The 18657-nt window shown below is 53.4% G+C and overlaps 1 protein-coding gene across 1 annotated transcript; it reads left to right on the top strand.

The window, feature by feature from the left end:
* Positions 1-1605: 1605 nt before the first annotated feature.
* Positions 1606-6721, top strand: LOC142908034 (aerolysin-like protein). Its single transcript, XM_076058169.1, has 2 exons — positions 1606-1626; positions 4429-6721. Exon 2 carries the CDS (start codon positions 4443-4445, stop codon positions 5382-5384), a length of 942 nt encoding a protein of 313 aa, XP_075914284.1. The 5' UTR covers positions 1606-1626; positions 4429-4442; the 3' UTR covers positions 5385-6721.
* Positions 6722-18657: the final 11936 nt, after the last annotated feature.

The following is an 18657-nucleotide window of genomic DNA, read 5'->3' as shown; positions in this document are numbered from 1 at the left end:
CTGTTAGTGGCTATCTGGTGTACCATCTCCAAAGGCGGTACGAACAGGGATTGTAAAGTAAAGTTAGGGATGATTCGCAGTAGATTATGTGCTGGTCAGGGAATGAGGACAAGATATTAGGCTGGGAGGTGTACACATCAAACACACTGGTTGGGAACGACTGGTATATCAGATTAATCTAATAAACCAGTTATGGCTTAACTGTTTCACTAAATGCACTACATTTTTCGTCATATTTATAGGGATTCTGATGACAAACTTTAGTCATAATTAAAATGTATTACCATTTGACTTCCATTGTAGTTGAAGCGGGATTTTTTTCTTTCCAATTCTATTTCAATTCGTGGATTCAATTTGATACTGTAGGCGGGGTGGCAGAGTTTTAACACTTGTGCCTCACAGTTTAGACGTCCTTTGTTCGATTTCTGAGCAGCTCCTGGATGGGTTTCCTATGGGTTCTCTGCTTTTCTTCTTTCACAATTTATTTGTAAATGTTTCTGGTGTGGCCGAACATTCCAATGTTGAAAATGTATCTGCAAAATTACTCAATTGAGATTACACAGAGCAGCTAAATCGCCCCCTACTGTGAAACTTAGAGAGGCCCTTTCGAAAATGTATCTTGAGAGTCAGTAAGGATTTTCTGGGTACAACAACAGAATATGAATACGCGAAATCCTTACCCAACGAGGAGTTATAGAACGCTTGTTTCAGCCCAACACACGTTAACTAATGAGGTCTCTTGGGAGGAGCACGAGGGTTATGTTTTGGCTATACTTGTTTTAACGCTGCTTAAGATGATCATTTTTGCAACTAAAAGTAGTGCCTTGAGAGTGTTGCTCGTTTTGGAACAAATTAATCTGTATTGAAATCGCTCGAATTAGCAGAGACAGAATGCTCGTTAAGTGAGATACTCCTGTATAGATGTACAAATTGCACAAGAACATACATTCCTGCCAATTTTTTGACACCAAATGCACGCCTGGGGCAAAACAGCAAAATGACAAAAACAACATCAAGCGTCCAAGAAAACACTATGACAAGTACAAGAGTTATACACCAAAACAACAACAACAGTCCCAGACAACTCCAAGACAACAGCAACAACAGTCCCTCACCAAGACAACAACAACAATCTAGATCTTTCCCGGATATGTACAACAACAGTCCCAGAACACACCAAAATAATCATGTCCCTCAATTGAATTTTACATCGACATTAAAATATTGCTACACGGTAGCAAATGTGGCTGGTGTATCTGGCACTACTAACTTTCTGCTTCAGAATATTTTTTTAATGGAAGGATTACGATGTTTGGCACGGAAACAAGGTTCCATAATGTTAGAAGGACCTTGTTTGATAATACACCACTCATTGATTCACTCCACCTCGTCATCATGAAAAAGAAAGAGAGGTTCAAGTTTGAAAAACATATCAATGTATGATAGATTAAATATTCATAATTTCTGGAAATATGCCAAACTATATTTACATAAACTATTCTGACGTGAGTGATGCGAACCGATCTATAATTTAGGTTGTAGCTGGATCACGTGGCCTGTGCAACAGTAGTATAAATGACAGTGTTCTGGTGATAGAAAATCATGCTCTGGGAAGAGAACCTTAAGGTGAGTATGTGGGTTACTCCTGACTGGTCTCGTTCTTAAAAATTCAGGTGGTGTGTGTGTTGGACAGGTGACTCCCAGGTAAGTCCTTCTGAGCTGGCACCCCTTGAGAACCTGCCTGTTTGGTGTGATGTTGGCAAAACAAGATGCTATCGGATTTCTGTGTTTATTTTCACTACAAATCCGTTCTGTAAGGTACTGTCACAAATCAGTGAAAAAAAAAAACGTATAACAGCATCAGCAGCAAGCAACTCCTAAAAATATAAAGATGTGAATTCAATTGACAATCATACAACGTTGGTTTAAATGTTCAAGAAAAAAACTTTACATACAAATGCATTGATGACGTTTGTCTGTGTAAAAGTGACGTCGATTGTGCAATACTCGTGCCTCCCCTCTACCTTTGCTCTCTTCCTGTCTCTCTCTCTCTCTCTCTTTGATATCCACACTGCATCACATGAAGAAGAAGAAGAAAAACACGACTCTTGATGTCCTGGGTCAATCGTCCACCCTTTATTTATCCAATGCATGTTTTTTTGTAAGAGTCCAGAACATGGCCATCACAGAGGGCGATACCAATTACGAACGTGTGTCGAACCCGGTGCAATAAATCCTTAAATGGGGACCCGTCTGGATGCCCTTGGGCTCGCTGACCTACGACAGAGGCAACGATCAGGAGCAGCAGATTAACTGGGAAGGGGAAGAAGAAGGACAAGGGGGAGGAAGGGGAATAATTCATCCAAACTTGACAGGAAACAAAGTAACATAAGCGTGATGTCTGGGCTTATCCTTCTTATTTTCCCCAAGGAGCAATGGTGACTATTGCAATGTTTCAGTGTCTGGAGTTCATCCCCTTGCCCCGCTCCCTACTTTTCTGGTTATTCACGCAGGATCAATAAAATGGGGACCACATTGCCTCTTACTCTTATTATATCCCTGGTAGATCCTTGTTAAGGAGCTGATTCCCGCCAAGGCACGGATAGTTCTGTGCCAGTCCCCAAGAGGGGGTTCTTGTTTCCAATTTGCTAGTATTGTCTTTCTTGCTACAATATAGCCGGTTTTCAGTAAGGCATATTGGCGTACCGATAGCCCTTTTGTTTTCAAGCCCCGCAAAGTTTAGTCCACTGAGGGGCTCAGCTCTGTGCCAAGTTCCGATTAAAATAATCCGTTAAATTCTCGTAAAATTCTAAAATATCTGGGCACGTCCAGAAGGCATTCAGTTACATCTGTACCGTGCATTGTGGTATCTAGGGCAATTAGGAGAGGAATGTGTGAATTTGAACTAAATTATGTTTAGAGGAAGGGACCTGCGGCCTGCTGTCTGAGCCCAACATATTTGAGTCCATTTCTGGTGAGGAATGTCCTGTCCCAGCAGCCTTTCCCCCTCAGCTTTCTAGTTTTGGCTCTAACCCGGTCTCAATCTCCTGCACAAACTTTTCATTTCCTTTTTCCACCAGACCATCCAAGATTGGGTGAGTGATGTGGTAAAAGTTTTTGTTTGTAGCTTTGGATGGTGTCCCTGATATTTTGGTAACCCTAATTGGAAGGTCCCCCACCCTTTCCAAGCCTATCTCTCTCCAGCCAGGCCAGTTAGCCCTTGTGCATCGTATTGTTAGTGATTGGTTGCCCCACAGAGGCGATTGTCTACATATGAAGGAGTGGAATGAGATTCACCTGTGGTTGCATTTCCACAATGTGTTTAAGGAGTGGAATGAGATTCACCTGTGGTTGCATTTCCCCAATGTGTTAGAAACCGTGAATAATGGTTTCAGGACCCGCGATCTATATTTGATAGGAGCTTAGGTAACCGCAGCAAACAACCAGCAGCTCACCGAGCCTTCTCCCAGTTTTTCCATGTCCTTTACTTTTTCTTGTTGATCTATTGAATAAAGTTCTGAAAGCGATTGTTTTGTTCTATTTTAGGAAATCTGCAAAGGGTCAGGCCCCGATATCTCCTAAGTAACGTAAGGGAATAAAAATCTATTTGCGCTATTTTGTGATTCCATATGGATGAGGCTATGCTTGAATCAAACATCTTAAAGAAAGCTTTTGAATACAGGAGGGGCTATTCGTAGATGTACTGTATAGGTAACCGTGTACAGTACTGTTCACTGCAGGAAGTTAAAATCGTGAGCGGCTGAACCTCACTGTCTATCCACTGGAATCTAGGAACACCACGTGGCCTGGGATACCACGATGGGCCACTTGGGCAATACGATGGGGACAAGATGGCGCATTGTGTACTTTCATGGCAGCATAATCGCGAGCAGTACATTTACCATGCATACAGGAATCTCTAGATCAACTGCGAATGGTCGAGCCACAGGGGCACAATCGGCGAACAGTACCTCAATAAATTTGGCCCAAAACAGTAAAACCTCGAGGGAAGGATTTGCTGTACTGTGTTGTGTCAACTTTTATTTCAGAGAAGCTGTATTTCTCTTGCAGACAAGTCTCTCTTAACCTCAAACAGTTATTCTTGTAAATTATCTAACCTTGTCACTGTCTGCTCCTCTTTCATTGTCTTTAGCTGTAAGTTAGCCATTACGAGTTAATAATCTGATGCAATGTGTGTGTTTTTTACAATTTCCCAACATGATGATGTACTGCTTTTTCACAGTTTTTTCGCAATAGTGATATTTGTTATTGAATTGTCGATAACATCTGAGTCGACATGCAAATTTAGAAGTGCATAACTATTACAAATGTGTCAATATAATGTGGTTTTGAAAGTCAAACTGTGAATATCACGATGTTTTAAATTCCTTTAATAATTTAAACAAATCTGTATCTTGTAATGTGCAGGAAGAAAGGAGAAAATGCCTTATGCTTTGGCCTTACACACCTGTGGAGGACAAGGAGGAACATCCTTCAGTTTTGATGGGAGGAGAAATGGAGCAACGCTGGAAAAAATCTGGGTGTGGGTTGGAGGGTGGCAGATCAAGTGCGTGAAGGCCTGGCTGACGGACGGAAGGACTGCACAGTACGGCAGTCCCTCGGGATCTCACAAAGAGTTTGTGTTCCAGCCCGGGGAGCTGTTTTCGTCCCTCTCACTGTGGGGGAATGGGGCTGGCTCACGCCTGGGCGCCTTCAAGTTCAGGACAACCAAAGGCAGGGAATTCTTCGTGAAGATGACAGACTGGGGCCTAAAGACCGAGTACCCAGTCGACATACGCTCTGGAATCTGCCTTGGAATTATGGGCAAAGGCGGTTCAGACATCGACAGCATGGGCTTCCTCTTCATCAATTCGGTTAAAAGTTCAGAATTGATCAACGTGACATACCCTACACTGCACAGGGAGCTTCCAAAAGTCCAGATGGAAGAGATCAAATCACTCAGTTACAAGAATACTGGTTCTGTCCCCCAAACCTATAAAATTGAAACCTCCAAGACCGTGACCAAAACCTCCTCCTGGTCGATCACAAACAAGCTGGAGGCAACCGTGAGCCTCACCGTCTCAGCCGGCGTTCCGGATGTCGTGGATGTTGAAGCTGGCTTTAGTTTTACCGTTAGCACCGAGAGTACGCACGCCGTGGAGAATTCAGAATCGAAAACCGAGCTCCTCTCATTCAACGTCACGGTTCCTCCACACAAGACCACTGCGATCGACATCAATATCGGTCGCGCGGAAATCGACCTCCCGTACAAGGGTACGGTGCGCATCTCCTTATTGAACGGCGCCACCTACGACATCCCAATGGAGGGTGTCTACAAGGGCCTCGCCTACACCAAGGCGACTGTAGTAACAAAGGAAAAGTGAAACGGCACCGGAAAAGCACGCACGTGCTGCGCTTTACTAACTGCATGCTGCATTCAACGCTGCCTATCTTTATTTAATAGTTTATTGAACCCTGCGGTATAAAATATGATGCAATACATATGCCATTTGGGAGATTTCAGTTCGTGCAATTAAGGAACCTTTGAATCGGTGAAAAAATAATTTACACGGAGATGCAGTTATTTCAACGAATTTTTCTCGCACATACCGTACATAATTGAGTCTGTTCGCTCAGAAATCACAATGGAATGATCATAATCTGTCTTTATCCCGGAGGAATCCGACGATAAATTTATCTCTTTTTTACAGATGTCCAGTAGGGGCGATTCAGCAAGTTACAACAACAAACAATACAAAACACGATAGGAGTAAAAAGTAGATCAATGGTAAGCCAGTAGCTTAAAGTTATATAAAGAAATACGAATAAATAAAGTATATAAGTACAAATAGCATAAGTACATTCCTGCCGATTTTTCAACACTAAATGCCAACTTGGGCAAGGCAACAAAACGACGACAAAAACAGTTCCAGATCAAACCAACACAGGAGAGGGTATCTTCAAAATATTTGATTTTACAATCTAACTATCATTTCACAGATAATAAATCATTTTTAACGTTACTTTTGCCATTTACTTACGTGAGAATGACCCCGAACTAGCAAAAGCAAATGGAAAAAAAAAACTTCCTGCAGTGGTTTGGGCAATGTAACAAGACAATACACACTGGCATAGGCAACGCTGATCGGTAGAGTGCAAATCTGGAGGGGTTCAAAACATCAAAGTACAAGTTGGATGACCGACATAAATGACTGGAAGGAGGTAAAAGAGGTGAAACTTTATGGGCTTCAGAAATGAGAAGCTGAAGAGTGAAAACTCACACGAAGCACACAGCTAACGACATTCTCCACGGAAAAATTATACAACCATATATCTTGACAATACAGTTTCTGCATGCTGCCACGAACAGAATAATCGATGGACTTGACCAACATTTCTACTAAAATTATAGAGAGAAGACATCCACGTGTGAATGATACCAAACAAAACGATGACGGAAAGATAAAGATTCCTCAAACAATCAACCAATCTTCATTTGTGTTGGGACACCTATTTTCAAAAACGCTCATATTTGTTTTCCATTTCACACTACAATGAATATACAAATAATGATAACTGGCCTCGAATTACCAACAATTTCTCCAAAGGTGACACCAGAAAATTAAAGAACTTCTCTTGCAGTGCTATCATTTCCATCAGCACCACCATCTGGATTAATGTATTTAGATTACAATTGCATGCAAAATAAAATATCTTTAAAAAATCATTGGATTGTGTTTGCATTCAGTATCATCATTATCACATCCACAACCCCTTTGAGCCAGCATCACTGAAAACCTTTGTTCAAATACAGGCATTCGCCTGTAATGAAACTGCACAGTCAAGTGTGGTGAGTTGATGGTCTCAACCCGGTCACGAATGACTGCACGAAGATAACCCCTCCATCACAGTTATCAAAACGTAAGCTAGTATGTGTGCAGATAACGCGTAGCAGAAGTGAGATCTTGGTTTTTAGATATAACTTCAATCGCGTATGATAAACCTATATTCTCGATTCTCGCAAGAGAGATATGGCCACATCACTCAGAGGTCTGAGTGCTGACCTAATTTCGAATCCAGAACCTTAGCAGTGCCAGCTCATCAATCAAAAATCCAAATGTGTGTGTGTGTGTTAGTCCATGTGTGTGTTAGGCCATATGTGTGTGTAAGTTCATATGTGTGTATGTAAGTCAATGTGTTTGTGTTTGAGTCGAGTTGTGTGTGTGTTTGAGTCCATATGTGTACGTTTAGGTCTCGGGGTAGCAAGGGGGTTCATCTGGTTCAAGATCATCACGGTCCTGGGAGCAGGAGAGTCAGCCATCCGAGACTTCCGTGAGACGTACTCCAGCATCGGCAGGCTCGTCGCCTCATTCCCTCACAGCGGTCAGTACATCGGGGAGAAGTAAGTACGAGTGAGAGAGGCGTAAGTTCAGCCGTTTTACATCCAGGATAGAGAGCGGGGCGAGCGGTAGGGGAAATCGACTCGTAGACCTCCGAGGGATAGGTTAGCGTCCACTGACCGTACCATCACAGGTAAATAAAATTCGCTAGTGGGGGGAAAAACAACTGTGTTGCGTGGTCTTTTGGGAGCGTGAAGTGGAGGGCAGAGTGTGCGCCGGGTGTCTACGTGTGTATGCGCGGCTGTGCACCTCGAGACGAAGCGGGTGGTGTTTACGTGCCCGCACGATTGCCCACCATAGTGCTTAGCGATCGCGTACCTGGGTGGCGGTGCCGCGGTCACGCACCCGCACACGGGTCTGGTCGCGAGATAGCGAGTTAGAGCGCCGAGCGTGCGCGTATTCGCGCGACTGTTTGAGCGGGACCTTTAACTCAGAGCCAAGCGAGCGTCCACAATCAGCGGCGCGCACGGCAGAAACCCCGCCCGCCCGTCCCCCAGCTCCACCCCCTTCGTGTGCGATTGGTCTGTTTACGGGCAGAGGGTAGGGGCGTGTTTGTTATTGTCGGCACACGTGGAGCGCGGGTGGGAGGGAAACACGCGCCGCGCCTGTTTGTTTACGGGCGGGACGGAGATTTACTGGTGAGCGCGCTTACAGCCCCACCCCGCCTTTGCACAGTGTAACGCATCGCAAGCGCGGAGCGTACGAGCTGCTAATTAAACTATGCAAACGCGGTCTACATCCCAGGCAGAGGTACAGGGGGGCGAGACGTTAGGGGTCGTTAGTCTGGACCTGACGGAGCAGCCGGGGGGTAGCGGTGTGAGTGGAATGGGGGAGTCGGTGAGCAGCAGCCCCGACAATTCAGTGATGGCGGGGGACGGTAGCCCCCACACTACACAGAGACACACATAAGTGTATATATAGTGTACAGTACAACACAGAGACACACAGAAGTGTATATATAGTGTACAGTACTACACACACAGAAGTGTATATAGTGTACAGTACTACACAGACACACAGAAGTGTATATGTGATGCCGCCGCCACGGAGCCGATCGGCGGGTGGCCCACCTGCGATCTCGCCGCCCCGAGCGGCGAGGCCGACATTGCTCCACCCCGCCACCTCCCCACCCCCCCCCCCCCACCGGAACACACACGCACGCACTCCCCCCACCATTAGAGCGCGTGGGGAGACACCCTGGCCGACAGGTTTTCACCCAGAAGCCCTCGTAAAGGGATAATCTTCACGGTTTCCTGCGGCCAGGGAATTGGACGGTCTCCTCCGACGCTAACACCCACCGTGGTGCCGTGACTTGAGTAAAAATTACCTGTTCACGGCGGGGCTGCCCCGCCACCGCGGTTAGTACGCGCCTCACGCACACGGGTCGGCAGGGCAGGCAGGTAGGAGGGCAGAGCCACGAGCGGCGGGAAAGCAGGGTCGCCCTCTGGCTGGAGGGCCGCTGAGCAGGTAAGTTTAGATGCGGACGTCGCTGAAAGCAACGGCCCGGGGGATGCTGGGATACAGATGGGCCTACCGATTGGCGGATGATCCCAGCGAGCTGATTGGCCCGCGAGTCGGCACCAGGTAGCCCCTTTGATGTAGAAAGAATAAAGCGGGTCAGGGCGAAGGGAAAAAGTTATCTGGCTACTCGAGTCAACCCCAGGCCCGTCAACTCCCGAGTCCAGCCGCGCGAACGTCCGTGGGACGTATCGACGCGCCGCGAGGACCAGCCGGCAGTGACGACGAACCGTGAGTAAGAGAGAGAGAGAAAGAGGGAGTTGGGACTTAGCTTAAGAGGAAAACCGGAGAGGGTAAAGGGGAGAAGGACAGGTAGAGTGTAGTGCCGACTATCGAGAGATAGATTGGTCCTGCCCCGCTGATCCCGACTGACCCGGTTAAATAAGGGCTCGCCGACGCAGTGGAATAAATCGTCGGCGGTTACATAACGGACTGGTGTGGTTTTTGCGAGGGTGTGGAAAGAGAGTGGACGCGTGGGTGCGCTTGCTGTTCTCGGTGGTCGCCGCGTGTGTGGAGCGGCGCCGCGTGGAGGGTGTGTGCTACAAACCGTCGGCTGCGGACTCCCACGTTGCGAGCGGATACCCGTCTCGCACGCATGCCCATCGCATAGCCCTTTAAACCCGTTTAATCCAATCCCCCCAATCGCTGGAGTGAGCACGAACGACGTCGTTTACCCTCCGACCTTTAACCCCCTGTTACCCGCGTGTGATTGGGGCGTGGGACTGCGCGGGCGGGGAGCGTCGCGTTTGGGTGCCGGCGAAGCGCTAGCGGGTCCCAGGGCGGTCGAGGGCGATGCCTCTCCGGCAGGAAACCCGGACTCGGGGGGGGACAGCACAGGGGGGGGAACAGGAGCGCGACGACCTTTCCCCGCCCGGGGAGGGGTGCGGCGGCGGCAGCTCCCACACTAGTGGAGAGTCTGGGAGCGTCGGTACTTCGCGGACAGGGTCGCAGGCAGGAGAGATCCCGGGGGCCGGCGACCCCAACATTATGGTGTCAGAGGTGGTACGATCCCCCGCACGCCCAAGGGAGAGAGGCGCCCCACCCCAGGCTAAGATAAAATGCACGTTCACGGGCAAGGGGATTCCGTCATGGAAATCGTTTGCCCGCAACGTCAGAGGTGCGAAGAATTTTAATGGCTGGACGGACGCGGAGGCGTTGCAGCAGCTGGAGATGCACTTGGATGGGCGGGCAGCCGACTTTGTAGAGGCTTTGCCCGCAAGCGCACAAACCCAGTGGGGGGAATTAATGCGCCGGCTTGAACTACGCTTCGGCACGCATGATGAGGAGGAGGCGCAGGCGGCCTTAGAGGCGCGCCGCCGCCAACCCGGTGAGGATCTGCGAGATTATGCCGAGGACGTGCGCGCACTAACCCGGATCGCGCACCCGGAGTATGAGGCGAAAATAATTGATGACCTTGCCGCCGGGAAGGTACAGCGATATTTGATGCGTACCCCGTGGTGGCAACCAAATGTAGACGGGGCGCGCCTTCCCTTCGACACCCTTGTCGAGCGCGCGCGTAAATGTGAGAAGCTCTCCGGTGAGCGCACGCAGCCGCGAGGGTGGGGACGGGAGTGCGCCGTGGCGAGCTTACTCTCCGACGAGGAGGAGGAGCTCGCCATCGCGACAAGGGGACAGGCAAGGGAGCCCCCGAGACCCCGGGAGGCAATGCCCGGATGGGTAGCCGGGATACAGACCAGCATCGGGGGGATGGAGGACAAAATGGACCGAAGTATGACCAAGCTGCAGTCCTCCGTCGGGACCATCCAGTCCGAGATGGGTGAGATGCGCTCCACGGTGAGGGGGCTAGCTGGGAGGATAGCCCGACTAGAAGCAGAGTCTGGGCAGCGGCGCCCTGGGGGGAGAGGGAACGGGCAGGGTGCCCACTACGGAGCCGCCACCCCCCCCCCCCCCGGGCGTGTTATATGTGCGGCCGTCAGGGGCATCTCATGAGAGACTGCCCACAGATCGCCCGCGCTAGATATACCGAAGGGTTAAACGCCAACGCCCCCTAGAGAATGGACCACCTAGGGGTGCAATCGACGCGGTCCCGACACATATCCACGACAGTGGGAATAATGGCGAGCGAGTGATCTTCACACAGGTTCCAGCGACAACGCCCGTGGACGCGGTGACTCCTGGCGACTGGCTACGGGAGCTGGTGGCAGGAATCACGGGGGCCACGTCGCTGGTAGAAGGGCAGGTTAACGGAATGCGTACCCGGATCCTGCTGAATACGGGGGCGGTGGCCTCGCTTTTGAGCGCGGCGCACTGCAGCGCGGTCGGGGTCGACGTGAGCCACCTGCAGGCCCCGGACCGCGCACTGCACACGGCGAGCGGAGCCGGAATGGGGCCCCTGGGGAGGGCCACCCTGGAGGTCCGCGTAGGCCACCAGGTGTGCACCCAGGAGTTCTACGTCTCGAGTGTGCTGTGCCACGAGTGCATCGCAGGTACCGACCTCCTGGAAAAGCTGGGGCTCAACGTGCAGCCCCGACAGCGGTGCGCCACCGTGGAAGGCAGCAGGGAACGGATTCCATTCCTTGGACGGGAGCCGAATCGCCCCCGCTTCACACCCGTGGCCGCTACCCTGACGACGGCCGTCACCATCGGGCCGCTCGCCGAGATGCTGGTGCCTGTGGCGACACCCTCCACCGACCCCGCGCACCGACCATCGGGGGAGGTAATGCTAACTCCTCACCCGGAGTTAGCAAAACGATACGGGGTTGTGGGGTCAGCCACGTTGGTAAACGCCGATGGGGGCCGATTGTTTATGCGTGTGTTTAACCCCCATGGCACCCCAGCAATACTACGACGGCGCACCACAGTAGCCACCGTGCACCCCCTACACGCGCGCCACTCCAGCGACTCGGTATTCGCACTCTGGGCGGAGGACCCCGGTCGCCCCGAGGACCAACAGGACCTGGCCTGGCGAGTCGGCCCGACTCCCCACGCCGAGGTCGTCCCCCTTCTTGACGCGGTACACGTACCTTGGGCAGATTTACCCAAGGGAGAGGCCGATCAGCTACGTGGGTTACTGCGGGAGTACGCCGACGTGTTCAGCGAACACGATTCAGACGTGGGTCACACAGATCTCGTTAAGCACCAAATCGACACCGGGGCCGCCCGACCCATAAAGCTCCCCGCGTACCGCGTGGGCACACCCGAACGCGCCCAGATCAAAGAGGCGGTCAGGGACATGCTCCGCGATAACATAATTCAGCCCTCGGCGAGCCCCTGGTCTGCCCCGGTGGTACTAGTAACGAAAAAGGACGGGTCAACCCGTTTTTGCGTCGATTACCGCAAACTAAACGCAGTCACCCTCGGCGACGCCTTTCCCATACCGCGTATCGACGACACCTTTGACAGCCTCGCCGGAGCGTGGTATTTTTCCACCCTCGATCTCGCGTCTGGGTACTGGCAGGTGGAGATGACGGAGGAGGATCGGCCAAAAACCGCATTCACCACCCCGATGGGACTATTCGAGTTTCGAGTACTCCCGTTCGGGCTCACCAACGCGCTCGCGACGTTCCAGCGGCTGATGGAGTTGGTGATGCGGGGCTTGCAGTGGGAGCAATGCCTGATTTACCTGGATGATGTGATCGTGTTCAGTAGATCTCTGTCTGAGCACTGGTCCAGGTTACGGGAGGTGTTCCAGCGACTGCGAGCGGCTCATCTCAAGCTCAAGCCGCGTAAGTGTTACATCGCACAGCGCGAGGTGGGGTACCTCGGACATCGCGTCAGCGAGGCGGGGGTGCTCACCGATCCGGACAAGGTACGCGCCGTAGTGGATTGGCCACAGCAAAGAAACCTGTCGGAGATAAGATCATTTTTGGGGCTCGCCACCTATTATTGTCGATTTGTAAAGGGATTCAGCGAGATTGCACGCCCCCTCACCCAACTCACTTCCCCTAAGAACCCCTATCAGTGGACGGAGGCCTGCCAGACGGCCTTCACCACCCTCAAAGACCACCTCACACACACCCCCACACTGGCTTTCCCCGATTTTACCACCGACTTTATTTTGGACACCGACGCCTGCAGCAGCGGGCTGGGAGCGGTGTTGTCGCAGGTGCAGGAAGGGGTGGAACGGGTGATTGCGTACGCCAGCCGGACCCTGAGCGGGGCCGAGCTGAACTACTGTGTGACCCGTCAGGAATTGTATGCTGTGTTCTTCGCGTGTAAACAGTTTCGGCCGTATTTGTATGGCAGGAAATGTCGAGTTCGCACGGACCATTATGCTCTGCAGTTCCTCCTCACCTTCAAGGAACCGCGGGGGCAGATGGCCCGATGGCTGGCGCAGCTGCAGGAGTACAACCTGCAGATCGAATACCGGGCGGGGCGGACTCATGCAAACGCGGACGCATTATCACGGAGACCCGCGGTGTGTGCCGAGACGAGGGCGAAGGAGGCCTGCCCGTGCTTCACGGGGGGACGTTGCCGACAGGCAACGGACCCCCGGGAACCCGCTGAACCTAACCCCCCCCCCGGCGAGAGAGAGTGCGGTATGCGCCACAGAGACCCCCACAGGTGGAGGCGCGGACCCAGTCGGCCGCCCGGCGAGCGCAGGGCCCACGACTCGGGACCCAGCGGACCACCCCGCCCCGATCGGACGGATCCAGGAGGACGTCGGCTGCGCCTTCCCGGGCCTGAGCGACGAGCAGCTGAGGCAGACCCAGCAGCGGGATCCGGATCTGGCAGCGGTGGAAGCGGCCCTGCGGGAGGGGAAAAGCACCCTACCAGGGCCCTGGAGCGGTTTGTATGCCCGGTTGTGTGTGCAGAACGGGGTGGTACGGGAGTTAACCGAGGCCGGCCAGCCGGGGTGCATCTGTGTTCCCGCCCAGGTGCGACCCCAGCTGCTACGGCTGGTACACGACCACCCGCTCGGGGGCCATGACGGGGAACGGCGCACTCGGGAGACTCTGCGTCGCCAGTATCTCTGGCCCAAATTGACGCAAGATGTGGCCGCCTGGGTACAGGGCTGCCGCGCTTGTCAGCAGTGCGGACCGAAACCGGCACGATACCAAGTACCCCTAAGGCCGTTCCGCGTCAGTCGGACTAACCAGCTGGTCGGCATCGATCTCCAGGGGCCGTTCCCACGATCCCACCGGGGCAACCGCTATACCCTCGTAGCGGTGGAATACTTCACCCGCTATCCCGTGGCGGTGGCCATCCCCGATAAAACGGCCCTGGTAGTGGCCCGGGCGTTCGTGGAGCACTATGTCCTTAAGCACGGGATCCCGGAGCGAGTCCTTACCGACCAGGGTAGCGAGTTCGAGGCCGAGTTGTTTCAGGCGCTGTGCCGGGAGTTCGGAATCCAGAAAGACCGAACCACGGCGTACCAGACTCTGGCCGGAAAGCTCAAGCGTATGGCGGCCGCAAACCAACGGGATTGGGACTAACACCTCCCCTACGCCCTGTTCGCCTACGCCACCACGGTGCACACATCGACGGGACAAACCCCGTTCCTAATGATGTTTGGTCGTGAGTCTCGTCTACCCGCAGACTTGCTGTTCGGCATTCCTCCCCCCCAAATGGAGGAAGGGAGTCGCCCCGTGGAACATCTGATGGAGACCCTACGAGGGGTCCGGGACCGGGCCTACCCGCAAGGGGAGGCCGCGCATCGGCGACAGGAGCAGAGCACCCGACCCCGCGTGGAGCCCCCCCTTTTCTTGACAGGCACCAAGGTGTGGCTACACACCCCTCGCGTCGGGGCCGGACAGGTGGGGAAGCTGACCACCTACTGGCGGGGACCCTGGACCGTGGTACGGCAGATCTCTCCCTGGACGGTATTAATCCAGGGTGGAGAGAGGGGCCGAGAAATGGTGGTTAACGTCCGCCGCTTAAAACCATGGAGGGCAGCCCCGGCGGGGGAGAACCTCGCTGCCCGAGTACCGCGAAATCCCGATGCCCCTGCGCCACCCGTGCTCGGGGGCCTCGCGCACTACATGGGCCCCGCCGGGCCCCCAGCCCCGAGGCGCCCCGGCCCCGCCAGAGGACAGCGGGGACGCCGCCCCTTAAACCTCGCTGCCGCGGAGTTTGTTCCCCAGCCCCCAGGTGCCGAGGGACAGGAGGAGCCACTGGAGTGGAGAAGGAGACCGCTGCAGGAAACCCCGAGGACGGAGCCACCCTCCCCGAGGCCGGCCATGAGATCCGGGCGGATCCCCCGGACCCCGCAGCGCTACCTCGTGGGCGCAGCCCAGGTTAGGTGCTCCAGTCAACCCGGGACGGGGACTGGCACCTCGGGGGGCTATGTGATGCCGCCGCCACGGAGCCGATCGGTGGGTGGCCCACCTGCGATCTCGCCGCCCCCGAGCGGCGAGGCCGACATTGCTCCACCCCGCCACCTCCCCACCCCCCCCCCCCCCCCCCCACCGGAACACACACGCACGCACTCCCCCCACCATTAGAGCGTGTGGGGAGACACCCTGACCGACAGGTTTTCACCCAGAAGCCCTCGTAAAGGGATAATCTTCACGGTTTCCTGCGGCCAGGGAATTGGACGGTCTCCTCCGACGCTAACACCCACCGTGGCGCCGTGACTTGAGTAGAAATTACCTGTTCACGGCGGGGCTGCCCCGCCACCGCGGTTAGTACGCGCCTCACGCAGACGGGTCGGCAGGGCAGGCAGGTAGGAGGGCAGAGCCACGAGCGGCGGGAAAGCAGGGTCGCCCTCCGGCTGGAGGGCCGCTGAGCAGGTAAATTTAGATGCGGACGTCGCTGAAAGCAACGGCCCGGGGGATGCTGGGATACAGATGGGCCTACCGATTGGCGGATGATCCCAGCGAGCTGATTGGCCCGCGAGTCGGCACCAGGTAGCCCCTTTGATGTAGAAAGAATAAAGCGGGTCAGGGCGAAGGGAAAAAGTGCTCTGGCTACTCGAGTCAACCCCAGGCCCGTCAACTCCCGAGTCCAGCCGCGCGAACGTCCGTGGGACGTATCGACGCGCCGCGAGGACCAGCCAGCAGTGACGACGAACCGTGAGTAAGAGAGAGAGAGAAAGAGGGAGTTGGGACTTAGCTTAAGAGGAAAACCGGAGAGGGTAAAGGGGAGAAGGACAGGTAGAGTGTAGTGCTGACTATCGAGAGATAGATTGGTCCTGCCCCGCTGATCCCGACTGACCCGGTTAAATAAGGGCTCGCCGACGCGGTGGAATAAATCGTCGGCGGTTACATAACGGACTGGTGTGGTTTTTGTGAGGGTGTGGAAAGAGAGTGGACGCGTGGGTGCGCTTGCTGTTCTCGGTGGTCGCCGCGTGTGTGGAGCGGCGCCGCGTGGAGGGTGTGTGCTACAAACCGTCGGCTGCGGACTCCCACGTTGCGAGCGGATACCCGTCTCGCACGCAAGCCCATCGCATAGCCCTTTAAACCCGTTTAATCCAATCCCCCCAATCGCTGGAGTGAGCACGAACGACGTCGTTTACCCTCCGACCTTTAACCCCCTGTTACCCGCGTGTGATTGGGGCGTGGGACTGCGCGGGCGGGGAGCGTCGCGTTTGGGTACCGGCGAAGCGCTAGCGGGTCCCAGGGCGGTCGAGGGCGATGCCTCTCCGGCAGGAAACCCGGACTCGGGGGGGGACAGCACAGGGGGGGGGAACAGGAGCGCGACGACCTTTCCCCGCCCGGGGAGGGGTGCGGCGGCGGCAGCTCCCACACTAGTGGAGAGTCTGGGAGCGTCGGTACTTCGCGGACAGGGTCGCAGGCAGGAGAGATCCCGGGGGCCGGCGACCCCAACATATATATAGTGTACAGTACTACACAGACACACAGAAGTGTATATATAGTGTACAGTACTACACAGAGACACACAGAAGTATATATAGTGTGCAGTACTACACAGAGACACACAGAATCGTGCACAGTGGTATACAGACAGGACACAGAGGGCTTCACACAAGCGGTGAGTAAGAGAGAGAGAGGTCGTAGGGCCCCGTGTGTGCTGTGTCTGAACCGGTCCCGGGCCTCCCCTAGGTCGACTCAGCCTCAAATGAGTACCTGGCGCGGCGTGTAAACATCGCCAGCACCGGGGAGACAAAGGCGGCCGGGCGTGGGGCTGTCCACACACAGCCCTCACCGTGTACCGTTCCGGTCTTAATAGGCGCTCGCTAACAGCACTTGCCCCTGCCGCCTGTGGAGGCTACGCGGGGGATCTTTGTCTGCGGTGTGCAGCTGAGCGCTGCCGTTTAGTGGCCACTCCTCTCACATCCACACACGCAATGCCACTCGCTTTGTTCCTTACTTGTGTAGTGCCGTGAATTCACTCGGACGACAACCGTCTCTTTTTCTGCCGTCACTTTTATTCCATCGTTCCATACACACAGTAATTCTCTTCGCGCTCCGCCAACTCGGACACTCCGATTTACTTCAGCATCGTCAATGCATCCCCTTCCACACACAGTGTTTCTTCCTCTATCTCTTCACACACAGTGTCGTCCCTTCCACACACAGTGGTTCGTCTTCTATCTCCTCAAACACAGTGTTGCCGCTATCTCTTCACACGCAGTGACTTCCCTTCCACACACAGTGGTTCGTCTTCTATCTCCTCACACACACACAGTATCACCGTTATCTCTTCACACGCAGTGACTTCCCTTCCACACACTGTGATTCTTCTTCTATCTATTCACACACAGCATCCTGTCTGTCTATTCACACACAGTGACTTTATCTCCGCTAACACTAACTCTCCCTATCGCTATTTACTGTCTTTGGGGTTCGGCTCTCTATCTATTCTTCCCTAACATTGCCAGCTGTCCTCTTCGCATCTCTCCACCTCTCGCCAACAACTGCCCAGTAACAACTCTCTCTCTCCATTCAAATCACCTCGCGTTTTATCCCCTTTCGCATTAGCCTTAATTAATTGCCACGTGGCTCGCTGGCCGTTTTCCGCCAGCTCGCACCTGTCCCCTCCGTCAGACATCGAGACGCCACCACTTAACACTTACAGCCTCTCGACCAATCACAGCCCTCGTGCCACGACTCGCTTAATTACTTCGAGTTGTTTACGCCACCCGTGACTCGACCACCTGTTCGACCTCATGTGACCCGTTCTCCTTGTCTGTCTGTATGTACTGTATGTGGCCAATTCCTATGCGTATTGTTTACTCCACTACACTTGTACAAGGGTAACGAATACATAAACATTTATTATTCAGTTGTATGTGCCTGTGGATAATGTAACCGAACTTTATTTATCTTGATTTACTTCTATTTAGTGACTTGCGTAACTTTTGAAAGAAGCTACTACCTCAGTCGCTTTACCTGGAAAGATAAAGCATCGTTTAGTTTTATTTGTATAATTATATTTGTATAGTTTTATTTATTTTTACGTGACTTATTTACTTTCTCCCTATTTTACACCCCAGTTTTTAATCATCAATGTTTGCTGCTGTAACTTGCCGTGACCCCGTGCCCATAGTGGACATCTGTGATAACGTAAAGAGCTTCACAGCTCATCGGATTGCCCCTCCTGCTGTCTAAACCACGACTCTGCCAGTGCGCAGCTGTAGCGGTGTGGGGCAGAGAACTCGTCAGCTCCACCCCGTTGGTGGGCGTGGAACGTGGTGGTGGTGGTGTTAGTGGTGGTGGTGATGGTAGTGGTGGTGATGTTAGTGGTGGTGGTGGTAGTGGTGGTGATGTTAGTGGTGGTGGTGATGGTAGTGGTGGTGGTAGTAGTGGTGGTGTTAGTGGTGGTGGTGGTTGTGGTGGTAATGGTGGTGGTAGTGGTAATGGTGGTGGCAGTGGTA

This window comes from Petromyzon marinus (assembly GCF_048934315.1).
Source record: "Petromyzon marinus isolate PM22_M1 ecotype Great Lakes invasive population chromosome 68 unlocalized genomic scaffold, UKy_Petmar_22M1.pri1.0 chr68_unloc.1, whole genome shotgun sequence".
NCBI lineage: Eukaryota > Metazoa > Chordata > Hyperoartia > Petromyzontiformes > Petromyzontidae > Petromyzon > Petromyzon marinus.
This window is presented reverse-complemented; position numbering and strand designations above follow the sequence as displayed.